Source organism: Hippocampus guttulatus, chromosome 3 (genome assembly GCF_054856545.1).
Source record: "Hippocampus guttulatus isolate MCC_2025c chromosome 3, RoL_Hgut_1.0, whole genome shotgun sequence".
NCBI lineage: Eukaryota > Metazoa > Chordata > Actinopteri > Syngnathiformes > Syngnathidae > Hippocampus > Hippocampus guttulatus.
This window is the reverse complement of record NC_141263.1, coordinates 11,230,384-11,251,930: the sequence shown is the minus strand read 5'-3', so window position 1 is coordinate 11,251,930 and position 21,547 is coordinate 11,230,384. Positions and strand designations below refer to the sequence as shown.

At 39.4% G+C, this 21,547-nt stretch overlaps 3 protein-coding genes across 5 annotated transcripts; 2 read left to right on the top strand and 1 right to left on the bottom strand.

Annotated features, from left to right (window-relative positions):
• The first annotated feature begins 165 nt into the window (after positions 1-165).
• LOC147207476 (transmembrane 6 superfamily member 1-like) lies at positions 166-8,146 on the top strand. Of its 3 annotated transcripts, XM_086106727.1 has the most exons (11): positions 166-1,491; positions 1,607-1,710; positions 1,904-2,001; positions 2,073-2,176; positions 2,269-2,351; positions 2,574-2,692; positions 3,728-3,832; positions 3,900-3,992; positions 4,821-4,940; positions 5,477-5,536; positions 7,093-7,162. In XM_086106727.1, exons 1-10 carry the CDS (start codon positions 1,400-1,402, stop codon positions 5,510-5,512), a joined length of 954 nt encoding a protein of 317 aa, XP_085962853.1. In that variant the 5' UTR covers positions 166-1,399; the 3' UTR covers positions 5,513-5,536; positions 7,093-7,162. The 3 variants fall into 3 exon arrangements, with proteins under 3 accessions (XP_085962853.1, XP_085962852.1, XP_085962851.1); XM_086106726.1 differs by lacking the exon at positions 7,093-7,162 and having other exon boundaries at positions 167-1,491; positions 5,477-7,050; XM_086106725.1 differs by lacking the exon at positions 5,477-5,536 and having other exon boundaries at positions 175-1,491; positions 7,093-8,146.
• A 561-nt stretch (positions 8,147-8,707) lies between these two features.
• Positions 8,708-17,268, top strand: zrsr2 (zinc finger (CCCH type), RNA-binding motif and serine/arginine rich 2). Its single transcript, XM_086106721.1, has 11 exons — positions 8,708-8,952; positions 10,285-10,364; positions 10,441-10,525; positions 11,022-11,130; positions 11,475-11,561; positions 12,153-12,191; positions 13,062-13,192; positions 13,348-13,561; positions 14,231-14,286; positions 14,378-14,487; positions 15,099-17,268. Exons 1-11 carry the CDS (start codon positions 8,909-8,911, stop codon positions 15,923-15,925), a joined length of 1,782 nt encoding a protein of 593 aa, XP_085962847.1. The 5' UTR covers positions 8,708-8,908; the 3' UTR covers positions 15,926-17,268.
• LOC147207474 (AP-1 complex subunit sigma-2) lies at positions 17,127-21,314 on the bottom strand. The gene is made up of 5 exons (XM_086106723.1): positions 21,159-21,314; positions 20,098-20,276; positions 18,994-19,102; positions 18,764-18,901; positions 17,127-18,204 (listed from the first exon to the last, which is right to left on the bottom strand). Exons 2-5 carry the CDS (start codon positions 20,274-20,276, stop codon positions 18,157-18,159), a joined length of 474 nt encoding a protein of 157 aa, XP_085962849.1. The 5' UTR covers positions 21,159-21,314; the 3' UTR covers positions 17,127-18,156.
• Positions 21,315-21,547: the final 233 nt, after the last annotated feature.

Below are 21,547 nucleotides of genomic sequence, written 5' to 3'. Positions count from 1 at the left end.
GGGAATGACGCAGGCATAGTGAGACAAACTTTCCCAACTTTATTGGTAAACACACACAACACGCACGCACACGCGCTTGTCAAAAAAACATTTTAAACATTATTTAACTTTTATTTCGATAAAGTAGTACAGAACAATACACACAAAACAAACATGTAAGATGGTCAGTTAAACACTTGAAAATATGTAAATATTATTTTTCTAATAACACAAAATCTGTTAGTGTAAGTGGCCTAACATGATCTTTTAATATAAATACAATATAAAAAATATTAATGCATCCTACAATATAAAAAAGGTGGAGCATTAATGTAATAATTTTGTTTGTTGTGTGTTCCCCTACTTTTAGTAATTAATTTGACAATACCTATTTTAAATTGGGTTGATACCTATGAATCACTTGCAGATCTCCTCTGCATGCTTCACATTGTTCGTCTATGTGTGCCCTGCGATTGACTGGCAATCAGTTCAAGGTGCCCCCTGCCCAAATATGGCTGGGATAGGCTCCAACACGCCCATGACCCTCGCGAGGATTCAGCTATGATAATGGATGTTAAATATCGCTCTAAGATGACAAATATTGTTATACATGCGCAAGAAAGTGACACCACTTTTAGAAACTTTATTTTAAGCTCAAGATGTCTGTGAGGATCCAGATACAGAAAGGACAGGGAAGTTGCAAAGTAAAAAGTCTTCAGATTTAAAAATACAAAGTAACAACAGAGAACAGGGCTGGATGCAGAAGGCATGGGAAGAAATCTTGACACATCTGACTGAGCAACTCAATCTTAAATACTGAGAAACATCAGGCCATGCCCAATCCGATATGACAAAATAAATGTGACAAAATAAATGACGATAGCAGCTTCAAGGACCCAAAACAAAGTCACAACCAGTCACAATAAAACATTTAGATTTAGCATTTAGACTCAACATTTAAGTGAAACGTTTAAAATTTGTATGTTATTATCCAACCATGGTCTTCCTTTCATTTTGGTGACCGTCATGTACAGTACATTGCTATTCATCCACTGCTAGGTGATAGCGTCTGCACGGTGTGGCTAATAATAACATAACAAAAGTGTATATACGTGTGTGCATGCATGTGTGTGTGTGTGTGTGTGTGTGTGTGTGTGTGTGTGTGTGAGAGAGAGAGAGAGAGAGAGAGAGAGAGAGAGAGAGAGAGGTACAATTTAGAGCCACCCACCGAACACCTGCTCAACCATTGCAACTCGAGCAAGCAAGCATGTGGAAGCAGCTCTGCAGCTTTGCCATTCATTTCTAATTTTCAAATCAATCTTATCACCATCCATAGATTAATCATGGATGTTTATGGCTGAATTAGTTTTTTTCATCATCATTATTTTAGGACAAAAAAAAGGCTGTCACACGGTCAGCAATGAGTGCTTCTGCAGGGACTGGCGTGTTTGTGCTCTCCTTGATGTCCATTCCCATCTGTTACTTGTTCAACTCACTCGTCTACAACAACAGGTGAGCGTGAGCTTGTAATTCCGGCTTGCTTTGATCAGATAAGTATTATTTATTTGTGTGTTGGTAAAATGAGCTCTTCGCTGTGTATAACCGGCTCCACTTGTTGTCCCTATAGCGCCGAAGCCTTCTTTTTTGCTGGATGTGCAACATTCATCTTTCTGGTCATATCTGCCCGTTTTATACTCAGGAGAAAAGCTCCATTAGACTCTCTTTTCTATGGTAAATATTCATGTAAAGTTTTTCTGTACCTCACATGAAACTTCAACCATGCACTCAAAACATAAATATACACTTGTTGTGTAAATTGCCGTTGTCATGATGCAAAATGTAAATTGTAACTGTCGAACTGATCCATCAAATGCTTTGTGGCGTGCAAAATTTGCTGCTAAAATAAATGCATCTATGTGTTCAGTGTATGCAGTCCATGCGTTCTTCAGTGTGGTGAACTTGATCATCGGACTGGAGCAGGACAACATCATTGATGGATTTGTGACTTTTTACCTGAAAGAGGCAAGGGTGTTTCCACTGCAATGCTTGAGTTCATGTTTTCTCTGACTTATAAAGACGGTTCTCCTTTTCAGGCAGATCCACACATTAATACAGCACATGGTCACATGATGTCCTATTGGGATGGCTGTGTGCATTATCTGATGTATCTCCTCATGATTGCAGCAATTACCTGGGGGTGAGTGTTGCACTGTCCACGTGCTTTTTTTTTTTTATTAAGGAAGAGTGGACCTACTCTACTGTACGGTATGAACAATTTGTGGTTTTCAGGGATAACTTCAGAGCTATTGGACTCTACTGGGTAGGGTCTTTTGTCATGCGTTCCATTATCTACCTTCTTGGGAATGCTGTTGGTAAGTACAGTAGAATATAATTTTTACATTTTTTCATATATTCAAAAATATTTAAACATGCTAACTATACTATCAGGCTAACATTGTTGTACTTTGTCCATATTGGGATTTATAGGTACCATCACATTTTTTATTTGGTATTCCTACCTATTGGTGTATTCATAATGATTATTTTTTCTTTATATGAATTGTGATCCTTAAATGATTTTCTGTCTTTTCCAGGAAAATATGGGACTGAAATGGGTCCTCTCTTCTTCCTTCACTTACTCTACATCGCAGTGTCTGTTTGGGCGTGTTTTCGCATCTTCAGCCACCCTTCCACACGAACTGTTGAGTTGACGGTAAGATCTATTTCCTGATTAAACACAAAAGGCCCTACCCCGTCCCCAGAAATGCACTTTCCAGGCTACTTTTCTTTGTAAACCGGCACACATACACTCGGTGTAAAAACTGGCACATCTTAATTTTCGTGTTGGGGCATATCTAGTTTCCTGTGTTTGGGAATTTGATGGATCGCTTTGTCCACTGCTGGGTTTTCTGTCAGACCGTGGGCTTTTTCCATGACATACACCTGACAATTAGGTGAAAAGAAATAGACTAAAATTGAGACTAGTTAAAGACAGGTCGAACCTTCTTGATAAGTGGTGTAACGGTATTTTGGTGGATATGATCGGGGCTCAGGTAGACATAAATATATAATACATTTCCTTGGATGTGTGTAGTGATGTCATCATATTTATTTCATAAATATGACAACAGTGTGCGTCAATCCTTCTGAATCACTACAGAAATCAATTCATTGAATGAATTATTATAATTATTATCATTTTAAATATGTTTTTAAAAGCGCCCTCCCCCACCTACTGTGGCACAACTATGGGGTGCGCAGAGTGGAATTGTTGCAACGAAACGCACAACGCAAGTAGAGATGTTCTTGCAGTTCATTTTTTTAATAAACTTTGTGCGCTGATCTCCTGCATCGACATGCACTGTAGCATGTGCGTCTCTCTCATGCGCTCCATTTAAAGGGAATGAAGGGAGTTGCTTCCATTGGATGCGAAACAAGTCGGCTGTGATCCTTCCCACAATTCCGCACAACTGCGCAAACATCCCTTGCTAGCTGCGCCCACCTAACAAAACGCCAAAAGAAAGGAAACTCCACCCATACTGCGCTTTAATTTAAAAAATGGCCCTAAAATGTACAATGCCAGAATAGGAAATGTCACTATTGAGCAAATCGGTACACCATCGCGATCCATCTTCAAATTGGTTCCTTTTCATTAAGTTATACTTGATTTTATATATATTTTTAATCTATCAGACATTAATGAAGTAGCCTGTGACATGCATGTAATAAATATCTCTTTCTCCACCAGAGCATACAGGAAGCTCAGAGGATGACATTGTTCCGCAGACCTATGGACTTGTTTTTTATAATTTACCTCATCCCAGCCATGTCTTTCTGTGTCTTCAGAGGTCTGGTAAGAAACACAAATATAATTGAAGGACTTAAACACATCTCCATTAGTCTAATAGTTGGTGCTTTAGGTTGCCTTGGACTGTTCCAACGCATTGTGCCAGCATTACGCGCAACATTACGAGCCTTACGTGAAAGACCCCTCTGCCTACCCTAAAATACACGTAAGTGTACATGGGTGTTATATGGGGTGTCCTAAAAGCCACTACAGCATCAGTTTGAGTTGCTTGATCCACGGCAAGTTTTTCAAAACAGGATCTGTTCTTCTCAAACCATGCAGTGGAAGGTCTGCTACTATCACTGAACAAACTCTTCGAGCGGGCTTTCAAGCAAAGTCAAGAAAAGCGCATCTGGATGGCTGCGCTGTAACTGAGCATCGACAAAATCTCAATTCAGTGGATGCATTGGAAAGTGATAAAGTTTTATCCATCTGGACTTCAGGATGTTCACAAGTTTCAGGTGGAAGATTATTATGCTCATCAAGTTGCATGGCAAATAATAATCCACTAAATACATTTTTGTTGTGGCTGAGATCCAATGCAACCCTCTGGAAAGATTTTCCCTGGGTTTGTGCGAACGCTGTTCAGTGTTTTAATCAGTGGTTACAGGATTAGGCTTTCTACTGCTTGGTTTGTCAAGAACAGATTCTTTTTCAAGAAATTTGCTTCGGATCCCATAGCAGCTTTAGAGCAGTGTGCCACCCATAAAGGTTCTCAAACATGTGCTGAACTGCAGCCAGGGACAGAAAATCTTGTTGCCAGGCAGTACTTTTACAATGCTGCTCCAATAGGCAAGGGAATATAAGTGTCCAGAAAGTGCAAAGCCTATGCTGTCAAAAGCTGCATTCACGTCTTTCCAAATGATTCCAGAAACAAAATAGGAAGGCAACTTATAGTGGCTTTTGGTACACCATCCATGTACTAATGTTGTAAATTTTCGCTCTATTCCTATGACCTATTTCAGAAGCAGTAAATCCTATAATTGTTTGTCAGATGCTGGTGAGCATGCTGTACTCAGGCCCATACTACATCATGACTCTCTACAGCTTGTTGGTTCCAGGATGTGAGTGGATGCTGGACCTGACTCTTGTACATTCAGGTGCTATAGCACAAGTAGGTACTATTTAAAATGTTTTTTTTTTGTTTTTTTTAAGAACTTGGCTGAAAAGAAAAGAGGTCTGACTCTCTTTAGTAGAGAGTATTAAATGGTATCTATCATTTTTTTGTACAGAGAGAGGTCAAGTAATCTAAACTTGATGCATTACAGTTCACTTAGTAACTAACCAAAAATGATGGTTGTGAAAATGTGCAATGCAATAATTGGAAAAATTGCTGCAAGGCCCGCAGTAAAAGCTAAGTTCAATATTTTTCATACATACTGCACTGTTCCAACTGCTACATAGCAGTGGCAATGGTGAGAATTAACCAAGTACAAATACAGTACTTAGGTTTCCAGATATCTGTACTTCAAAAAGCACTTAAACACAGAATGTTGCCCAATCTGGAGATAAGTGATCTGGCCAAACATGCTCTGTAGTGGATGCGTGATTAACATGAAGTGTTTTTGCACGTAAGCTAAACCAAAAAGTTGGTCCAAGGAATTAGAGTGGCAGTGTAACCCAAAGGGAACAAAGCAGCTGTTGTGTTAGATCTGCAGGCGGACACGTCGCTCACTGGCTGGATGAAGACGGAAGCTGACTTCAGACCAGGTGGAATGCTGGTATTGGTGGTATTCGTATAAATGTCAGCTGTTGAACAGAGCTAAAAATAGGACCGCTGATGCCCTGACAACCATGGTTACTATGAGACATGTCCAGTGCCACCCCTCTGACCACTGAATCAAACCCCCACCTCCAATCAAAGGGTGATTTAAAAGAAACACTTTACGATATGGCTCTACATATGAAAGGGTTCATAAATAATTGCTACAGTATCGTAATCATTACTTGGTGTGTGAATGCTTAAATAAATGTTTGAGAACGAGCGATTCCAAATGATTAGTTGCGAACATACTGTACTTGAAAGTTAAAAACAATTTAACTGTATTCCATTAAAATGTTTAAATCACTGTAGCATATTCAATTCAGAGAGTCTTTTGCATACCACTAGGGGAGATCTTGTACAACTTTGAGAGTCATTCACCGACTACGCAGTATAAATCGCACTGGTAACTCAATTGGTTCAATATTTCCAATTTTTGTTGATACTGTAACTGTGCATATATGATTTATAGTTTAATCCAACTCTAAAGTGCTGTTCTAACAAATATATTAAATCCACATTTCTTTTGGGATCACAAAGGTCAAAAATACCTAAGCGAACAAATTAATGTGGAAATTTGCTTTTGACCTCATTCTAGTGTCAGGTTATTGTTTTTTCTTAAATGGAGCCCTTCGTTGTCTCACTCGATATATGTAATACAGTATATTAATAGACACTCTGCCCCTTGAGGTGTGCAAGCCACATCAATTATTAACACATAAATAAACACCACACCTCAAATAGGTGACTCTCCCTCCCCAGGAAAATATTAACAGGCATTGCCGCTAGGTGGCTGTAATTACTTTTACGATAACATTTGATACCATGGTGTATTGCTGTAGATATTAGCGCACATAGCCCTTGCAAAGCTGACGTTCATATTGAATTTAAATTTTTTATTTATTTATGGAAAAATAACCTTTTGTACTCTTTGTGTAGTATTCAGTATTGTTTATTATTAATATAAAAATGAATAGTTATTGTACAAATCAGTGGCGGGCAGTGCATTTGGTTTGTGGACCTTCAGTAGGGACCCACCTAAATGAATCTACCTCTCAATACCAATACTTTATCTGGAAAGACAGAAAGAAAGAAAGAACTTGGCTTTCACTGATCAACTACGGTAATCAGAGGAGAGAAAAATGCTGACATCATCCAAGCGAATTTGAAATCTGAACGGTTAAAGAAACAATACCATTGGATATAAAGTTAAAGTTTTGGCCGCCAACCCTACTGATTCTGAAGACCTTGGAGAGATTACATGGCAACACAGAGGCTCACATCCGATTGGATAATAATTAAAGCATGTATATGTACTGGAAGCAGTGTGGCCAAGAGAAAAGCTATGAAATGAAGAAGATACCGTTGGGAATAAATGAAAAAAAAATACAGTATTAGAATTTAGATAAATGCCTCTTTTACAATACAGTAGAATGAAATAAATACAGTACAATATGGTAAAGCCTTCCCTTTTCTTTATTTCCTCCCTCTCATTTCCCACCAGGCCCAGTTTTCTCATATCGGCGCTTCTCTTCACACACGGACGCCATTCTCTTATAGAGTTCCTGTTGCCAACCAACCTGTGTTTTTGCTGGTTAATATCGTGTATGCTGTGGTGCCTCAGGCTCTTTGCTACCGCTGCACTACTAGGCCGGCCTTCTTCCTCAAGGGCATGCCAGACAAGAAAAATGCATGAGTGTTATAGAGGAGCTCCAGTCTTTTTTGGAAAAGCGAGTGTACTCAATGCACTGTAGCAGCTTAAGATGAATTACCACATTATTTTCCAAGTTAATGAGGGGTTAGTGATGGAAAGTAAAACACTAAGCGCACGCTTTCATACTGGAAGCATTGTAGCGGGGTGGGAAGCAGGAGTCTTGCAACGACAGAGTAATAGCAAATTACCATAGATACCTGCAAGATATTCTTACAAAAGTAAACTCTCCTCACATTTTTGTAACTATTTATTATATCTTTTCATGGGACAACACTGAACAAATGACAGTTTTGAAATTTGGTGTTCTCATTCTCTCACTCTCATCTTAATCACTGAACTAAGTTCAACATGGCACTTCATGGTAAAAATCTCTGAAGGGCTGAAAAAAAGAATTGTGACCAATTTGTACATTTTCACTTTTGTTGCTCCCATTTTCGACATTACTAGCTGTTTTTTGAGGTTCTCTGCGGGAACAATTAGTCAATACCGTTATACCGCCTATTCAGTACACTGACTAGATTAAATTGTGTAGCAAATTTTCATTTCATCACCGATGTCCAGTGAAGGATATAATGAATTGTGCACACAAAATGTGAGGGCGTGCTCATTTGTGTAAGATACAGTATTTCATATAATCATGCGAGGCAAATAAACAACATTGCCTGTATATTATATATTTTTGAAGACTTAAAGCGATCTGTCTGCTGTTTGTTTTGGAAAATCAAGTTATAGTTTGGAAATCATGTTTTACTGACTGTATTTGAATTCAAGAAATGAGCTGGAGTGTGTTTTATTTTTTTGTGTTCAATGCTTTGTTGATAAACTTGGCTCATATTTGACTTGACCTTTTACAGTATGAAGTGTACAGTGCTTAACATATTTATTAGACTACCACTCAATGTCAGGTTTAAGCCACAAAGCTGCCACACATTAGCAGCAGTGGTAGTTATCAAAATAATTTTTACCAAAAATAATATTCCTCGAATAAGATGTTGAATTAAGGTTACGTATTTACTTGCCTGAGCAGAAAAACATGTTTTGGGAATTGATTGTTATGCGTAATTCCTAACTTCTCATAGTAGCCAATGAACTCATATGTTCCTATGAAAATCTGCAACGTATGACCCGTACGCTATAATTTTTTTTATCCAAGCCAATTAGCATTATTATGATCAAGATTCCTGAGTATTAGATGCATTGATAACTTCTGTCCTAAAATTTTTAATTACAAAATATATTGATTCATTTATGTAATTAAATGATTGGTCTTTTTTATTTACTCGAAATGATAAAGAAATATACATGTATTTTCTCTAAATAACATTTTAAATTAGGCAATTTAAAAACAGCACGTCGGTCTGTGAACTGTTTCTTGACATCGGAAGCAGTTATTCTTCAACCCGGAACTACTTCTGTTAGTCGGGCTTGAAATGAATACGCATGTAGATACAATACGAGCTGATTTAGGATAAACGTTTCCGTGAAATCACGTAAATAACGCGTCGCATTGGAAAACCTTACATGCAATAACTTGATATTTACTCATATTAAAGAATTCGGGCACGTAAACGTGAGTTTAGTCGTTGGTTAGCTATCGTTAGCTGTGATGGCAGCATCTATTCCTCCATTGATCTGTGCTCTTCCTTTAAGGTGAGTGTTTTTCTGTAGCTTGTGTTAGAACGTAATGTTACGTTACGAACTAGGACTATATCCTTTCTTAAATGGTGGTGTGTACTGTATGCAGTTTGAATTGATATTCTAATAAATAATAGAGCTGCTTGGCGCTATCGACCAACACCAAGACCCTTAGACATTCCCAAAGCTTATTGTCCCTTGACAATCACTTCTTAAAGAGTTGTCTCGTAATTTAATCGTGAGACTGTCATGTGCATGTATCTGGAGTGCCAATATACTTCATCCACATCGTGTACACCGACAAGTATCTGATCAACACTAGTGCACACTTCGAATAATTCTATATATTGTACATTTGTATGATAAATGTATACTGTACAGTGCTTTACGCTGTTTTATGTTGTCTGGGTCCCACAGAACTATGCTGAAGTAAGTTGAGGAGATTCTTTTAAACTTCAGCAATGCTTTGCCACTGCCTTGTATTTTGGTGCAAAGGAACCATGTCAAAGTGAATCCGAGAGTTTCATTGTGACAAAAAGTAGTGCGTTACAATCGGACTGGACGATTATGGAAAAAAATAATAATTAATTTCAAAAGTTCGGGCCGAATCCACAAGGAACGGTGGCCATTGATAGCATCTTTAATAGTTCTTCATTTGCACATGCCATTTGATCCGTCTTAACATCCTATTCACAAAGAACAGTGCGCTAATGACATACCAGCGCAAACAGGCCCATAAAGTTTGACAGCTGAGTGCAGTTTGTACCTGTTTTCCTCTTTGATTGCACACAGGGCAAAGAATAAATCCAGGCTTTGCACAACAACACCGTGGCAGTACGATGGAAGTTAGGAAGAGACTCTCACTCAATTCAAATCACAACTCAAAACACACCTGTTTAAAACTGCCTACTCAACCTGTCATTGTGATCTGCCCCTTTCCATTTTTTGTATTCCAATTTTTATTCTTTTATTAAACGTAATGTAACATTGCACAGCGTATTTGAGTGCCAAGAATGGCACCTTCAAATAAATGCATTAGGCTATTATTATTATTGTTATAGAAATATACATTTATCAGAATGCAAGCTCGGGGTCCTGACCGAGGAGCTGCGAACGGGACTTTCATCTTACTCGCGCAGGCGGATTTGCCATCTTTTTGCAGTCTCTTTTGCTCTGTGAAAAGCAGGGGAACTTTTGATCCAGCACACTGTAAATTAAATTTCCCCTTAAAGCGATTATACAGCATATTCAGTACACTAAATTAAATTGTACCTAAGCTTCTGTAGTGTACACTACACTAAAAATGCAACCAGTGTGGTTTAACTTGGTTTCTTCCATTTAATTCAGTTACAAGCAGCGCAAGGCCGCCTCCAGGAAAGAAAGAAGAAAACGGAAACGACAAGCAATCGCCCGGACGAGAGACTGCAGTATGAAAAGAACTTGTGTTGTTTGGAATGTCTTATCATGCCAAACAGTAAACCCACACCATGTGTTGTGTTATAGCTGCACAAAGTGGAGCCGTTCTTGATCCCTCTGAGGAAATGGACGAAGTGGATGATGAAGATGCCAGTCTTGTTGATGAGGAAAGGTGGGATGCCGGACCTCGCGTGGTGGGATGCCTCCGAGTGGCGCGAGGGGGGAACGCCGGGGCTCTTGGGCCCCAGATGCGGCTAAATGCCCACCAGCCGGCGGGGAAGGAGGTGGGGCCTCACCGGAAGGTGAGGCGCCCAGGGCTCGCCCCGCCGGAACAGAGGGAAGTGGGAGTAGCCACCCCACAACCCTCCTTAAACAAAAATTAGGCGAGGGCCCTTCCGAGGCCCGCACTGGGTGTGAACCTCGCGAGGCACCAGCGAGAGTCGTACCGGGTGTCGGACCGGGGAGGGAGGGCAAGTCCCTGACGGGGGCCGATTGCCCAGGAGGAGGAGGAGGAAGGGTGGGATACAGATCTGAGCATGGCCAAAAGCTTTTGTTGCGCTGTACAAAATACTCAAAACTTGTGCCTACCAGAAGAAGCTTTGACACCCCAATAGCCAAACCGATTTGTGTCAAGTGGCGTGTGAGTCATGTCTCACTTCTTTACACAGGCAACGGCTCCACGAAGAGTGGCTAGAGCGTGAGCGGATTGCGCAAGAAGAATTTCGTCTGAGGTCTGAGAGGGAGGAGGCTGCAAGGAAACGGAGAGAGGATGACGAGGTGATGCGATTTACATCATACAGAATTGGATGACTGCCATAGATATTTGCAATACAGTGTCTCTTCACCATAGTAACGTATGGCGTTCTCAATTCTAATTTCCAAAAGCAATCTGTGGCTGAGAATAACCCCTCTTCTTTTTTTTTTTTTTTTTCATTTTCAAATACAAATCACAACTATCTATTGTATTGTCTCCACTCGCTCACCCCAGTTGACCTCCAAAAGCAATGAAGACTTGTCTTCATGCAAGAGCCATCCATCAGTTGGATGTGTCTTGAGGACTGAACCATTTAAACTCTTGTTTGGCATACCGTGATGTTTACGTTTTGCTGCTGCGTCCACAGCGGAAGATAAAAGAGGAATGGGAGGCCCAGCAGAGGAGAGAAGAAGAAGAAAAAGAGCAGAAGCAGCAGGAGAAGCGCGACAGAGAGGTGAAAGGAGCCGTGGGAGGATAAAAGCGGAGAGAAATATATCCACTTCTACTTAATCCTCAGCATTGATGCTATCCATTCAAAAATGCGATTCAGGTTTTATTGTCATCAGAAAATACACTGACTGGCCGCCATATTCAGTGGACATATTATGAAATTCATTAGAAGAGCCATGTCAAAAATGGTCTATAATGACAATAATGCTACTTTTGTTATCTGTCACTGTCAGGGAAGTATGAATGTGAAAATAATTGACTTTATTATTGTGTGATTGCTTTTTTTATATACAAATGTTTGAGTCTTTCCTTGACTAAGTGGCACAAGCAGCAAGCATCCTACTCCTTAACAAAGATACTGTTGCGAAAGCCCTTTTCCAGCACCCCCAACTGTCACAGCGAGGACGTATCTTTCAACTTTGTGTTTTAAGTGTCTTTGAACCTTTGTTTCAAAAAGCTGCGAGGTACTGAAGTGAGCTAATTTTGTCAGAATTGTTGTTATCTACCCACAGTGAACGCGGTCTTAACAAGAATGTACAGATATGCTACGCCTAAATTCACATTTTCACCTGACATCTCTTTACACCATTTGTAGGAGGCTGTTCAGAAAATGTTGGATGAAGCAGAACATCAGGTACTGACCAACTGTTCCATTTGGTCCCCTGAGTGGGTCATTCCATGCCAAATTATGAAAAATAAAATCAGCAAATTTTGTACCAAGCACACACTATATTCATTTGAATGAAACTTACTGTATGTGTTGATGGTGTTAGCATAACACGAAATCAAAACATTTTCACCAAATGTAACCTCTCACATTTTCTCGAAAACATAAAAGTTTCAGAGATGTAAAATTCTCTTTGCAATTGCAGGTTTGGTCTCCTTGTTGAATTTACTTTCGACACAATACCGGTTATGTGAAAATTGACAAGCGTAGTCCTTGAGATATCAGGGTTCAAAGTTAGGTGGCCACGACCCCTTTTGCACAGCTTTAACATTTAAAAACTTCAACATTTAGTGGGTCATAGCTCCCAAACCCCTTTTCCAATTGACCTAAAATTTGAGAGTTAGTGTTATGCCATCACAAACAATCAACAAGTACAGCAAGTTTAATTAAAATTAAATTTCACTTGGTTCAACCCAGTTGGTGATTTTGGCATGGAACGACCCTAATACATTTCATAATTAGTACCACAGGCAAGTATGCATTTTATTTGTTTTTCAATTGGTTTTGTTTGTATTGTGTAACTGTATAAATATTGATTCTGAACTGCTCCAGGTTACCTTTGTCGCACAGTTGTGTTTTGTTATGTTGCATTTTTTTTTAATAGTATTGACGGTTTTTGGAGTAATGCGACAAGGCTCAAGTCCAAAATGCCGTACAGCGCTGTTACTGTTGGGAGTAAGAGGAACATTGTTTCATCGGGTTCTAAAATAATGGTGAACATTGGTATTGAGGAGAGGAAATTTCCCCACGAAATTGGACGTGTTGGTTGTTTTGCAGCTAGCGAATGGAGGACCATGGATGAATCCCGAGGCTCCGTTAACAGAGAAATCTGAAAATTATGGCACAGAGCGAGATGTAGCCAACTGCCCTTTCTTCCTCAAAACTGGATCCTGTCGATTTGGGGACAGGTACAATGGCTTACCTTGTTGTTGTTGTTGTTTTTTTATGACTTCAGCATTTATCTTGGGTGGTCATTTGTGTCGACCTCATATCCTTGTTTGAAGAATTTTTCTTGTGTTAATGCAAATTAATTTTTTTTCTAATTCACTCCGTGATTTTTTAGATGTTCTCGAAAGCACGTTTACCCATCCACCAGCCCCACTCTGCTGATCCGTGCTATGTTTATAACATATGGCATGGAACAGTCTCGACGTGACGACTACGACGGCGATGCTTCCCTGGAGCACAGTGAGGAAGAGCTACATGAGTCCTTTACTGAATTCTACCGTGATGTTCTACCAGAGTTTAAGACCGTTGGCAAGGTGGTCCAATTTAAGGTAAATTGGATCACAATGACCAAAATTAAGTGGACCGTGTTCATTCATTCGAAAATACTGTCATAGTAGGGATACAGACACCCACTGATTTCCATCATTAGCTCAAGAAAAATACAAAGAAGTTGTTTAAAGAGAAACGTATTTTTGTGCATCTCAATGCGGTAAATTACAATATTGTGGGGGGAAAAAAACAACATTTATTTCATTAGCTCAAACCTGTGCAAAGAGTAAATTGACAACACAGAGTAAAATATTAGTACTTCAGTGTTCATGATCACAGCTTGGAGCTGACAAAACCCCACAATTCACAATCTTAAGAAACTGGAATATTATAGAGATGTAATGCAAAATGAGTTTGGAATTTGCCTTATGAAAAGTGCTCCAACTGCATGTATTTTAAGTCATCTGTATGAGTTTCACTTTTTAAATGGAACTCATGAGATACAGTAAATGAACTTTTATACAACAATCAAATTGACTGAGATGCATCTGTAGATGGGATGAGGACGCAGTCCTGAGGTACTCCTGTAAGATATCCTCTGAGACTTTGCAGCAGTAGTTCTTAGTAAGATAAGATGAATGTAAGGTAACCAGGGGTGATTACGTCCTAGCGATTATTATTACGTCATGATGTTGAGACTAAAATCCTCATGTGATCTTTGTTTTTAGGTCAGCTGCAATTATGAGCCACACTTGCGAGGGAATGTTTATGTCCAGTTTGACACGCAAGTATCACACGAGGGCTTTGAAAATAATCCTGCATTGCAAATGATCTGAACGTTGAGCAAAGGTTTTAATTTGTTGTCTTCTGGCTAGTGAGGAGCAGTGCAGAGAGGCCTTCATCAAATTTAATGGAAGGTGGTATGCTGGCAAGCAGCTTCACTGCGAGATATGTCCTGTAACACGGTGGAAGAATGCCATTTGTGGTGAGATGAAGTTTGATTTTACTTTGCTCACGGTTGTCATTGCAAAGCTCAAGATAAGCGATTTCACATCTCAAATTGCGGGTCAAAAGTCACAAAAATTCTAAATTCCGAATGTATGATTATGCGGCAGAACTTTCGGGAGGATAGTCAAATACTAAAGTATAGAACAGGTGCAGCCCTACAGCTCCCTCATTATATTATCATATTTTTTTATTGTTTGATGAAATCCTTGCTTCAGGCCCCTGATTAACTTGCCAAAAAAAAAAATTAAATACTCCTCCAATGTTGAAAGTTCTTCCTCAATGAAGTCATTGATTGGCAAAAATACCCCCCAAAAAACAGACATACAAAAAAAAAGCATTTCAAGCCTTGCATTGTGAAGTTGATCGGGTTGCAAATTCCAGGGATTTTCCAGGGGTAAACGAAATTTTATGTTAACAAACAAGGAATATAAAAATTTTAAGTTGGCCCGTAATTGGAATATTTCCCAAATTTTTCATCTTATTGGCCCATGGAAATTTACCAGAAACTTTGTGATGAATTTGAAAGAAATTGTCCATCCCTTTGCAGCTCTAGAGGTTGATAAACTTTTATTGTTTTGTTATCCCCAGGACTGTTTGACAGAAAAAAGTGCCCCAAAGGGAAACACTGCAATTTCCTGCATGTATTCCGAAATCCCGGCAATGAATTCTGGGAGGCCGACAGGGACCTTCACATTTCCCCACACCACAGCCTCAAGGGGAGTCACTCGGAGAGATACTCAGAAAGACGGGGGGACAGATCGTGGAGGAGTCACCGCAGCAGAAGTCCACCCAGATCGGAGAGGTCGTACGGCAGACGAGAAGACGACCGACGCAGTGAGAGGAGTCGAGATAGGAGGATTTCCCAGCACCAAAGAGATGACAGCAGACGCTCTTTCGGGTCAGCGCGTTATGACAGGGGTTGGGGCAGGTACCGAAGTCGAAGCAGAGAAAAGTCCAGGAGCAAAAGTCAAGACCGGAAAAGGAGTCGAGATCGAGACAGAAATGTGAAAAGTCGGAATAAAAGCGAAGAGATAGACAGAAATGGAGATGGGGTAAAAGACGCAGAAAGAAACAAACCAATCAGAGAAAAGAGCAAACATGACATCCCGGAGAATGAAGACGAAAACCGAAATGTTCCCGATGAGGATAACAAGAGACATCGCCATCACAAACACTCAAAAAAGAGCAAAAAGAAAAGTAAGAAGAAGCACAAGAAACGGAGCTGTTCACCTGAAGCGATGACTTTATCGCGAGAGTCAGATGAAGAGACTGTGAACAAACACTCGGCAGAAAGTCCAAGTGGAGAGAAAGCAGAAGAACTCCATCGGAATAATGTTGACTTGAGTGCAAGTCAAAGCGTTGAGTCTGAAAAAAGTTCTGTACCACAAGTTGAAGAGCCCACACAAAGTTCTTAGTGGCTTCTGCAATGAAATGTTTTTTTTTAAAATATATATATTTATGTGGCAGTGGCTACAGGTCGGGCGGAGTCACCGTGACCTCACACATACTTTCTACCACTGGTAAACAAACCCATCCGTCATTTGACCAAGGCATAGCGCTTGAGAAAACAGGCTAATGATGATTTTAACCTTCTTTGTTGCCGATTGAAATGTTGACATTGTCAGTTGAGAAGATGTGAAGTTGATTCATAAAATAGATGCGGAATTTCAAACATTGAGAAACTGGCTCATTGACTAAGCGGTCGCTCAGATGTGCTTCTTTGACAGTGAGATGGATAGCGTGCTGACTTTAGCTAACCATTTTGTTTTAATGAATTATGATGCAAACCCAACCAAACGGTATATACTGTACATACAGTATCTGTGAGAAAGTATGTTCCACAGTTAAGATGCTAGACGTTTGGGTCGTAGTCTGTCCCTTTAGAAGTGGCTACTCTCAGACAGTCTTGCCAATTCACAATTACTACATTTGTTCTTTCCCACCTTCTGTTTAACTTTAAAATCTCCTTTTTTTTCTCCACATTTTGTACCAAATCATGCGAGTTAACTCGCTGTGGTGACTTCAGACTAATAAACAAATTGGGACTAAGGAGAAAGTCAAAGTCATTGGATTGGATTGGATACAACTTTGTCAAATGTGCTGTACAGCACAGATGAAATTTCTTCCCTCTCAACATAAAACAAGAGGAGCCGCTGCGGGTGTCTGTGCCGCTATCAAAAGCAAAGTTAACAAAAAAAAAAAGAAAGACAAAATAATACAAAATATGAAATAAACATGAGAAACGACAATGAAGAGAATCGATAGGTAGAGATGGGGATAGACCTGCGGGTTGCTGCAATGTAAGCCAGAAATGATGACCAGGCTAACAACAAGGTTCTTTGTGCCATGATATCAATATATACAGGATACTTTCACATAAAGCTCCAAAAATTGAACATTTTACTAGCTGCTGATGTCAAAGACCAAATAAGCACCTTTACGTTGCATTACTCATCGATAGTTTCAATTGAATGTGCTGAAAAGTTCTTTGTGAATGCTCCTTGTCAGTGCTCTTCATCAACTGAACTTTGCAGTGATCAGTTGCAACTTTCAACTGGTTTGTTTTGGAAATGTGTCCCAAGTCAAACGGCAAAGAAAAAGTCAGTTTTTTTCCCCCCAGTTTGAAGACATTTATTGTTAAATACTGTCAAATGTAAATGTCAATAGGATGGTGAATACAAAAGTGGTTTATTTTGCAGAAAGGCAAGATGAATTGTTTTGGATGCTGAATTTTTCAAATAAACACCATGTGGTTGCACTTTTTCTTTTTTCACTTCAGGAACATGATGTTCCCAATTGCTTTTGCTGCTGCGTGTGAACAACTGAGCGTGCCTTTCATTGGATTGAAATGAATACCCTTTTTGTGTCACATTAGACTTCCACAGACACCATTACGATGGTAAAACACAGTTCTTTGGTCATATATTTTAGTGTTTAAATGTAAACCAAAGCATCACGTCAAGAAAATAAGTTATTTCTATTTGGGTCACTTTTTTGACTTGGGTACGTACCGACTCATTTCTCTCTACAAAATAAAAATGGGTTGAGATTTACAAACGTAACACTACACTGAAACAACACATTTTGAACTGAATTGCATTTAGGTGGATGCTTTTGAACTGGTTTCGTTTATGGGCAGGTTTGTATCATGATCATTACATGCGATTGATAGCTGCACTTCAGCTTTTCTGAAAAATAGCTCAAGTTCGGAAAAAAAAAGTGTTATTCAAATGTGCATGTTTTCAACCTTCCACAACACTTGTCAATAATGAACCGCCAACAATTGAGTACTCAAAGCTGAATTATTTCACGAACTATTTTTTCAGATGCAGCAGAAGAACAACAACATGATGGGACAATTGACTGAATCAACACAAATTGATACTGTGGCTATGTTCTTGCTGCTACATTGGTCTCTGAGATGTTGCACAATAAACGACATGACGACGGGAGCTGCTACAGAGGAGACATCGTTGAACCACACTTGGCACCACAGTTACGGGACATCAGAGGGGAGCACAGTTTGGAGAAATACAGCACAGACACGTTGATTACGTACATACAGTACGTACATACGAGTACAACACTGACACGGTAAACGGGAGAGAACAAAGGTGTGCCAATGTTTGCTCAGGCAACGTCAAGTCTATGTCAGCCCAATTTCTTCCAAAACACTCCGTGGGGCCTCTGCCTCCTGTAGATAGAGAAGAGACATCACATTGGCATGAACCGTTCTCAAATTCATTTAAAAATGTGGGTGAAAGTTCAATACAAGACACTGAACCGTCTCAACTCCCAGCTCATCAGTACGACGCTAATATTATCCATTATTCGCAGAGGATAAAGAATGTGACTCAGTACTCATATATTACACGTCTACATGTGTTGTTGCGCCGCTCATATTCAATCCATTGCATAGACGCTAGTTAACATTAGCATTACAATTTGTTGGACATTTAAGCATTTATTTTTAAGTTGTTTTTTTTAAATACACAACTGTGATTCTTTATGTTCGGCTGAACAGTCGGGAACTCTCAAGATGGTTCATTCGCATCTAAATACACCACTGAACGCATTTTATTCTTGTGCAGGATATTAAGTATCCTGAGAAGATAACGGTGCCATTTTTATGTTAAGTCATGTTTCAGTCACCATTGTATTTTCCGCTCTTTACCGTAAGAGTAACAACAGTTTAACCTACAAGTCCACTGCTCAGTTGCTTTGTAGTTCTAGTTTTGGGTGCACGCGTGTACCTCCTGCAGCAGGTCTGCTTGCTCGATGGCTTTCAGCACATTCTTCTTGGAGGTTTCCTGGGCTTCTCCGCCCAACAGGAATTCATCAAGGATGAAATAGGCCTTCTCAAAGTTGAAGATGATATCCAGCTCACACACCTACAAGGACACAAGAATCACAGTCGGTGAGGATAGGTTTAAAGTTAGTGCTCATACTGAACATTGGGTATGGCATATAAGAGGAAACTCACACTGCCAAAATACTTGTCCAACAACTCCACATATCTATGGATGATCTCCAGGGTGATCAACTCATTGTCCTGATCCTCCACCGCACAGCAGAAATATAGACTGGCATATCTAACACACACACACACACACACACACCAGAAACAGTTGTAATTCTCAAAAACAAGGACGAGTTTTCATTACCACAGCAGATGTTTCATTTGATTTCTTGCATTTTTAAACAGGTAGATATTGCTTCATTTGGAGCCAACTTAAAGAAATAAAGATAATGCTCCGAATAGCAAAAATCTGTAATTAATTGAGGTTTATAATTGCATATGCATGCCACATGATGGTGGCAGAGCACTACACGAAGCTGCTCATTATCACAATTGTGAACCATCTCTTTGTGATGTCATCTTTGCAACCGCTGCTTTCTTTCTTGTTTAGTTGTTATGATAGTGACATGAACAGATACAACTCTTGTTTTATGTTGAGAGGGAAGAAATTTCATCTGTGCTCTATGTTACACATACAGTACATTTGACAATAAAGTTTATCCTATCCTATGCTAATGGGCACACATGAAGAGTGCCTTTGTTTTTTTAATGGCTGGAGCACAAGGCTCTTGCACAAATATTCAGTTTTTTGTTTTGTTTTGTTTTTTTGAACCATAGTCCTTGATTGTTGAGCAGAGGGGGTGTTGCTGGCATGCCCAACTCAACAGAAGGTGAGCGCAAAATACCAGAGCTCTAACTGGCTGGCAAGAGCTCTGGCACAATATGAAAAACGATATTCAAGCCCGAACAATTGCTAATCCTTAAATAGAGAGGATGTGGTCTTTTTTTTTTTTTTTAACTTGATGCTTCTTAAACTCAATTGTCTTTTAGTAAGGGCGATGAGCATACTAGTAAATTTACCTTAAGATGGACATGAAGTATAATCAAATAAAACACTATAATCAAATAAAACACTCAAATGAATTTCCATAGTGACCAGCTGATGTAGATCCGTTATTCTGAGCATGACAAAAACATGGATTCTCACAGGAAGAGTGGATTTTTGCGATACTGTTTATGTATTGAATGTTATCAGATTGCGCAGGTATACCTAGTGTTATAACTAACCTCTTGTAAACAATCTTCAGGTCCCTCCACTCCAAGAAGCTGCACATTTTGGGCTTCCTGGCCAGGATGGTCTGAACCAGATCTCTGGAGATCTTCTTCCTCTCCTTGTCGGAGAGAGGCACGTACCACTTCTGAAGGCGTAGCTTTCCCTGGCGGCTGAACAGCAACATGAACTGCATCTGAAGGAGTTAAGTTACACGTCAAGAGTCATGAATGAGCAGGAATTAATCATTAATAGGTAAAGGTTCTCGTGACCCTCTGGAGGATAAGCGGCTCAAATAATGGATGGATGGATGGGTAGGTACACCACTTAACATAAATGAATACATATGAATTGAAAAGTAAGACTTTTACCCATTTCTGATTAGACACACTTGTTGAATTCCATAAAACAACACATTTTAAAGGTAAATTTAGCTTTGCTAGAATTTCATTGAGTGTGCTCATTTTTATGATGACGTTTTTAGACAGTACAGTACAGTACTCACAAACCTTATTTCAGTAGAAGTACTTAAACTTGTGTTTAAAAAAATACGAGAGGCTATGGTAAATGTAAAAATACTCATTCAATTCCTTTACTTGAGTAAATTACTCTGAAATGTTCTTTAGTACAAAAGCAAAAAAAAACCTCAAAACAAAACGTAACTTTGAGCCTTGCAAGGCACCACTGTATCTGCAATAAATGGGTTTATTTTAGTCACGACTCGGTTAAAACATATTTTGCTCAACTCAATTTGGTAACATTCAATTATGTAGAGTCCTAGTTTATTCCGATCAATTTTCCGTTGCATCAATGGAAAGTGACCAACTTTGAAAATTCTCAGTATTTTGCTACTAAACAGAAATCAATTGTCAGTTAATGCAGGGTTAATTCATTCATTAGTTCGTTCGTGCATCTCACTACAAACACCTGTGACGCTTCAGTGAAAAGTTTCATTTCGGCTCATAGACGATTCCTCTGCTAAAAGGATGACAACATCAGCAAGCAATGTCTCACTTCTCCCCCTCGCCACGACGTTCATCAAGCTTCAATCCACTGCAAATAAATCGCGTCCCTTTACCTTCGGTGTAGCCGCTTGGACGATCGCTGAGATGTGGAAGATCACATAAAACACACGCACATACAAAAGACAAACGTGCTTTAGGTTCGTGTTAGACTAGCAAAACAGCGTCTCATTTCATTCTGCTAGTTGTTAGCAAATACTAGTGAGGCAGCAACCAGCTCAAAGTCGCACTGATTGGACAAAAAAAACTAACAGACTCGCATTGTGATTGGCTGAAACGTACCGTTATTACTTACGATACAAGTCAGCATATTTATTTTATGTATGTATATCTATCTATCTATCTATCTATCTATCTATCTATCTATCTATCTATCTATCTATCTATCTATCTATATATATATATATGTATATATATATATATATCTATCTATCTATCTATATAT

What these genes read in the sequence shown, in the direction of transcription:
- LOC147207476 (XM_086106725.1), top strand. Translation starts at nt 1,400, where the DNA reads ATGAGTGCTTCTGCAGGGACTGGCGTGTTTGTGCTCTCCTTGATGTCC. An exon ending in TCACTCGTCTACAACAACAG is followed by an intron (nt 1,492 to 1,606) that starts GTGAGCGTGAGC and finishes TTGTCCCTATAG; the next exon opens with CGCCGAAGCCTTCTTTTTTG. An exon ending in CCTTCTTGGGAATGCTGTTG is followed by an intron (nt 2,352 to 2,573) that starts GTAAGTACAGTA and finishes TGTCTTTTCCAG; the next exon opens with GAAAATATGGGACTGAAATG.
- zrsr2 (XM_086106721.1), top strand. Translation starts at nt 8,909, where the DNA reads ATGGCAGCATCTATTCCTCCATTGATCTGTGCTCTTCCTTTAAG. An exon ending in ATCTGTGCTCTTCCTTTAAG is followed by an intron (nt 8,953 to 10,284) that starts GTGAGTGTTTTT and finishes CATTTAATTCAG; the next exon opens with TTACAAGCAGCGCAAGGCCG. An exon ending in TCCTGTCGATTTGGGGACAG is followed by an intron (nt 13,193 to 13,347) that starts GTACAATGGCTT and finishes GTGATTTTTTAG; the next exon opens with ATGTTCTCGAAAGCACGTTT.
- LOC147207474 (XM_086106723.1), bottom strand. Translation starts at nt 20,276, where the DNA reads ATGCAGTTCATGTTGCTGTTCAGCCGCCAGGGAAAGCTACGCCTTCAG. An exon ending in CTGAAGATTGTTTACAAGAG is followed by an intron (nt 19,103 to 20,097) that starts GTTAGTTATAAC and finishes TGTGTGTGTTAG; the next exon opens with ATATGCCAGTCTATATTTCT. An exon ending in TGGACAAGTATTTTGGCAGT is followed by an intron (nt 18,902 to 18,993) that starts GTGAGTTTCCTC and finishes GTGTCCTTGTAG; the next exon opens with GTGTGTGAGCTGGATATCAT.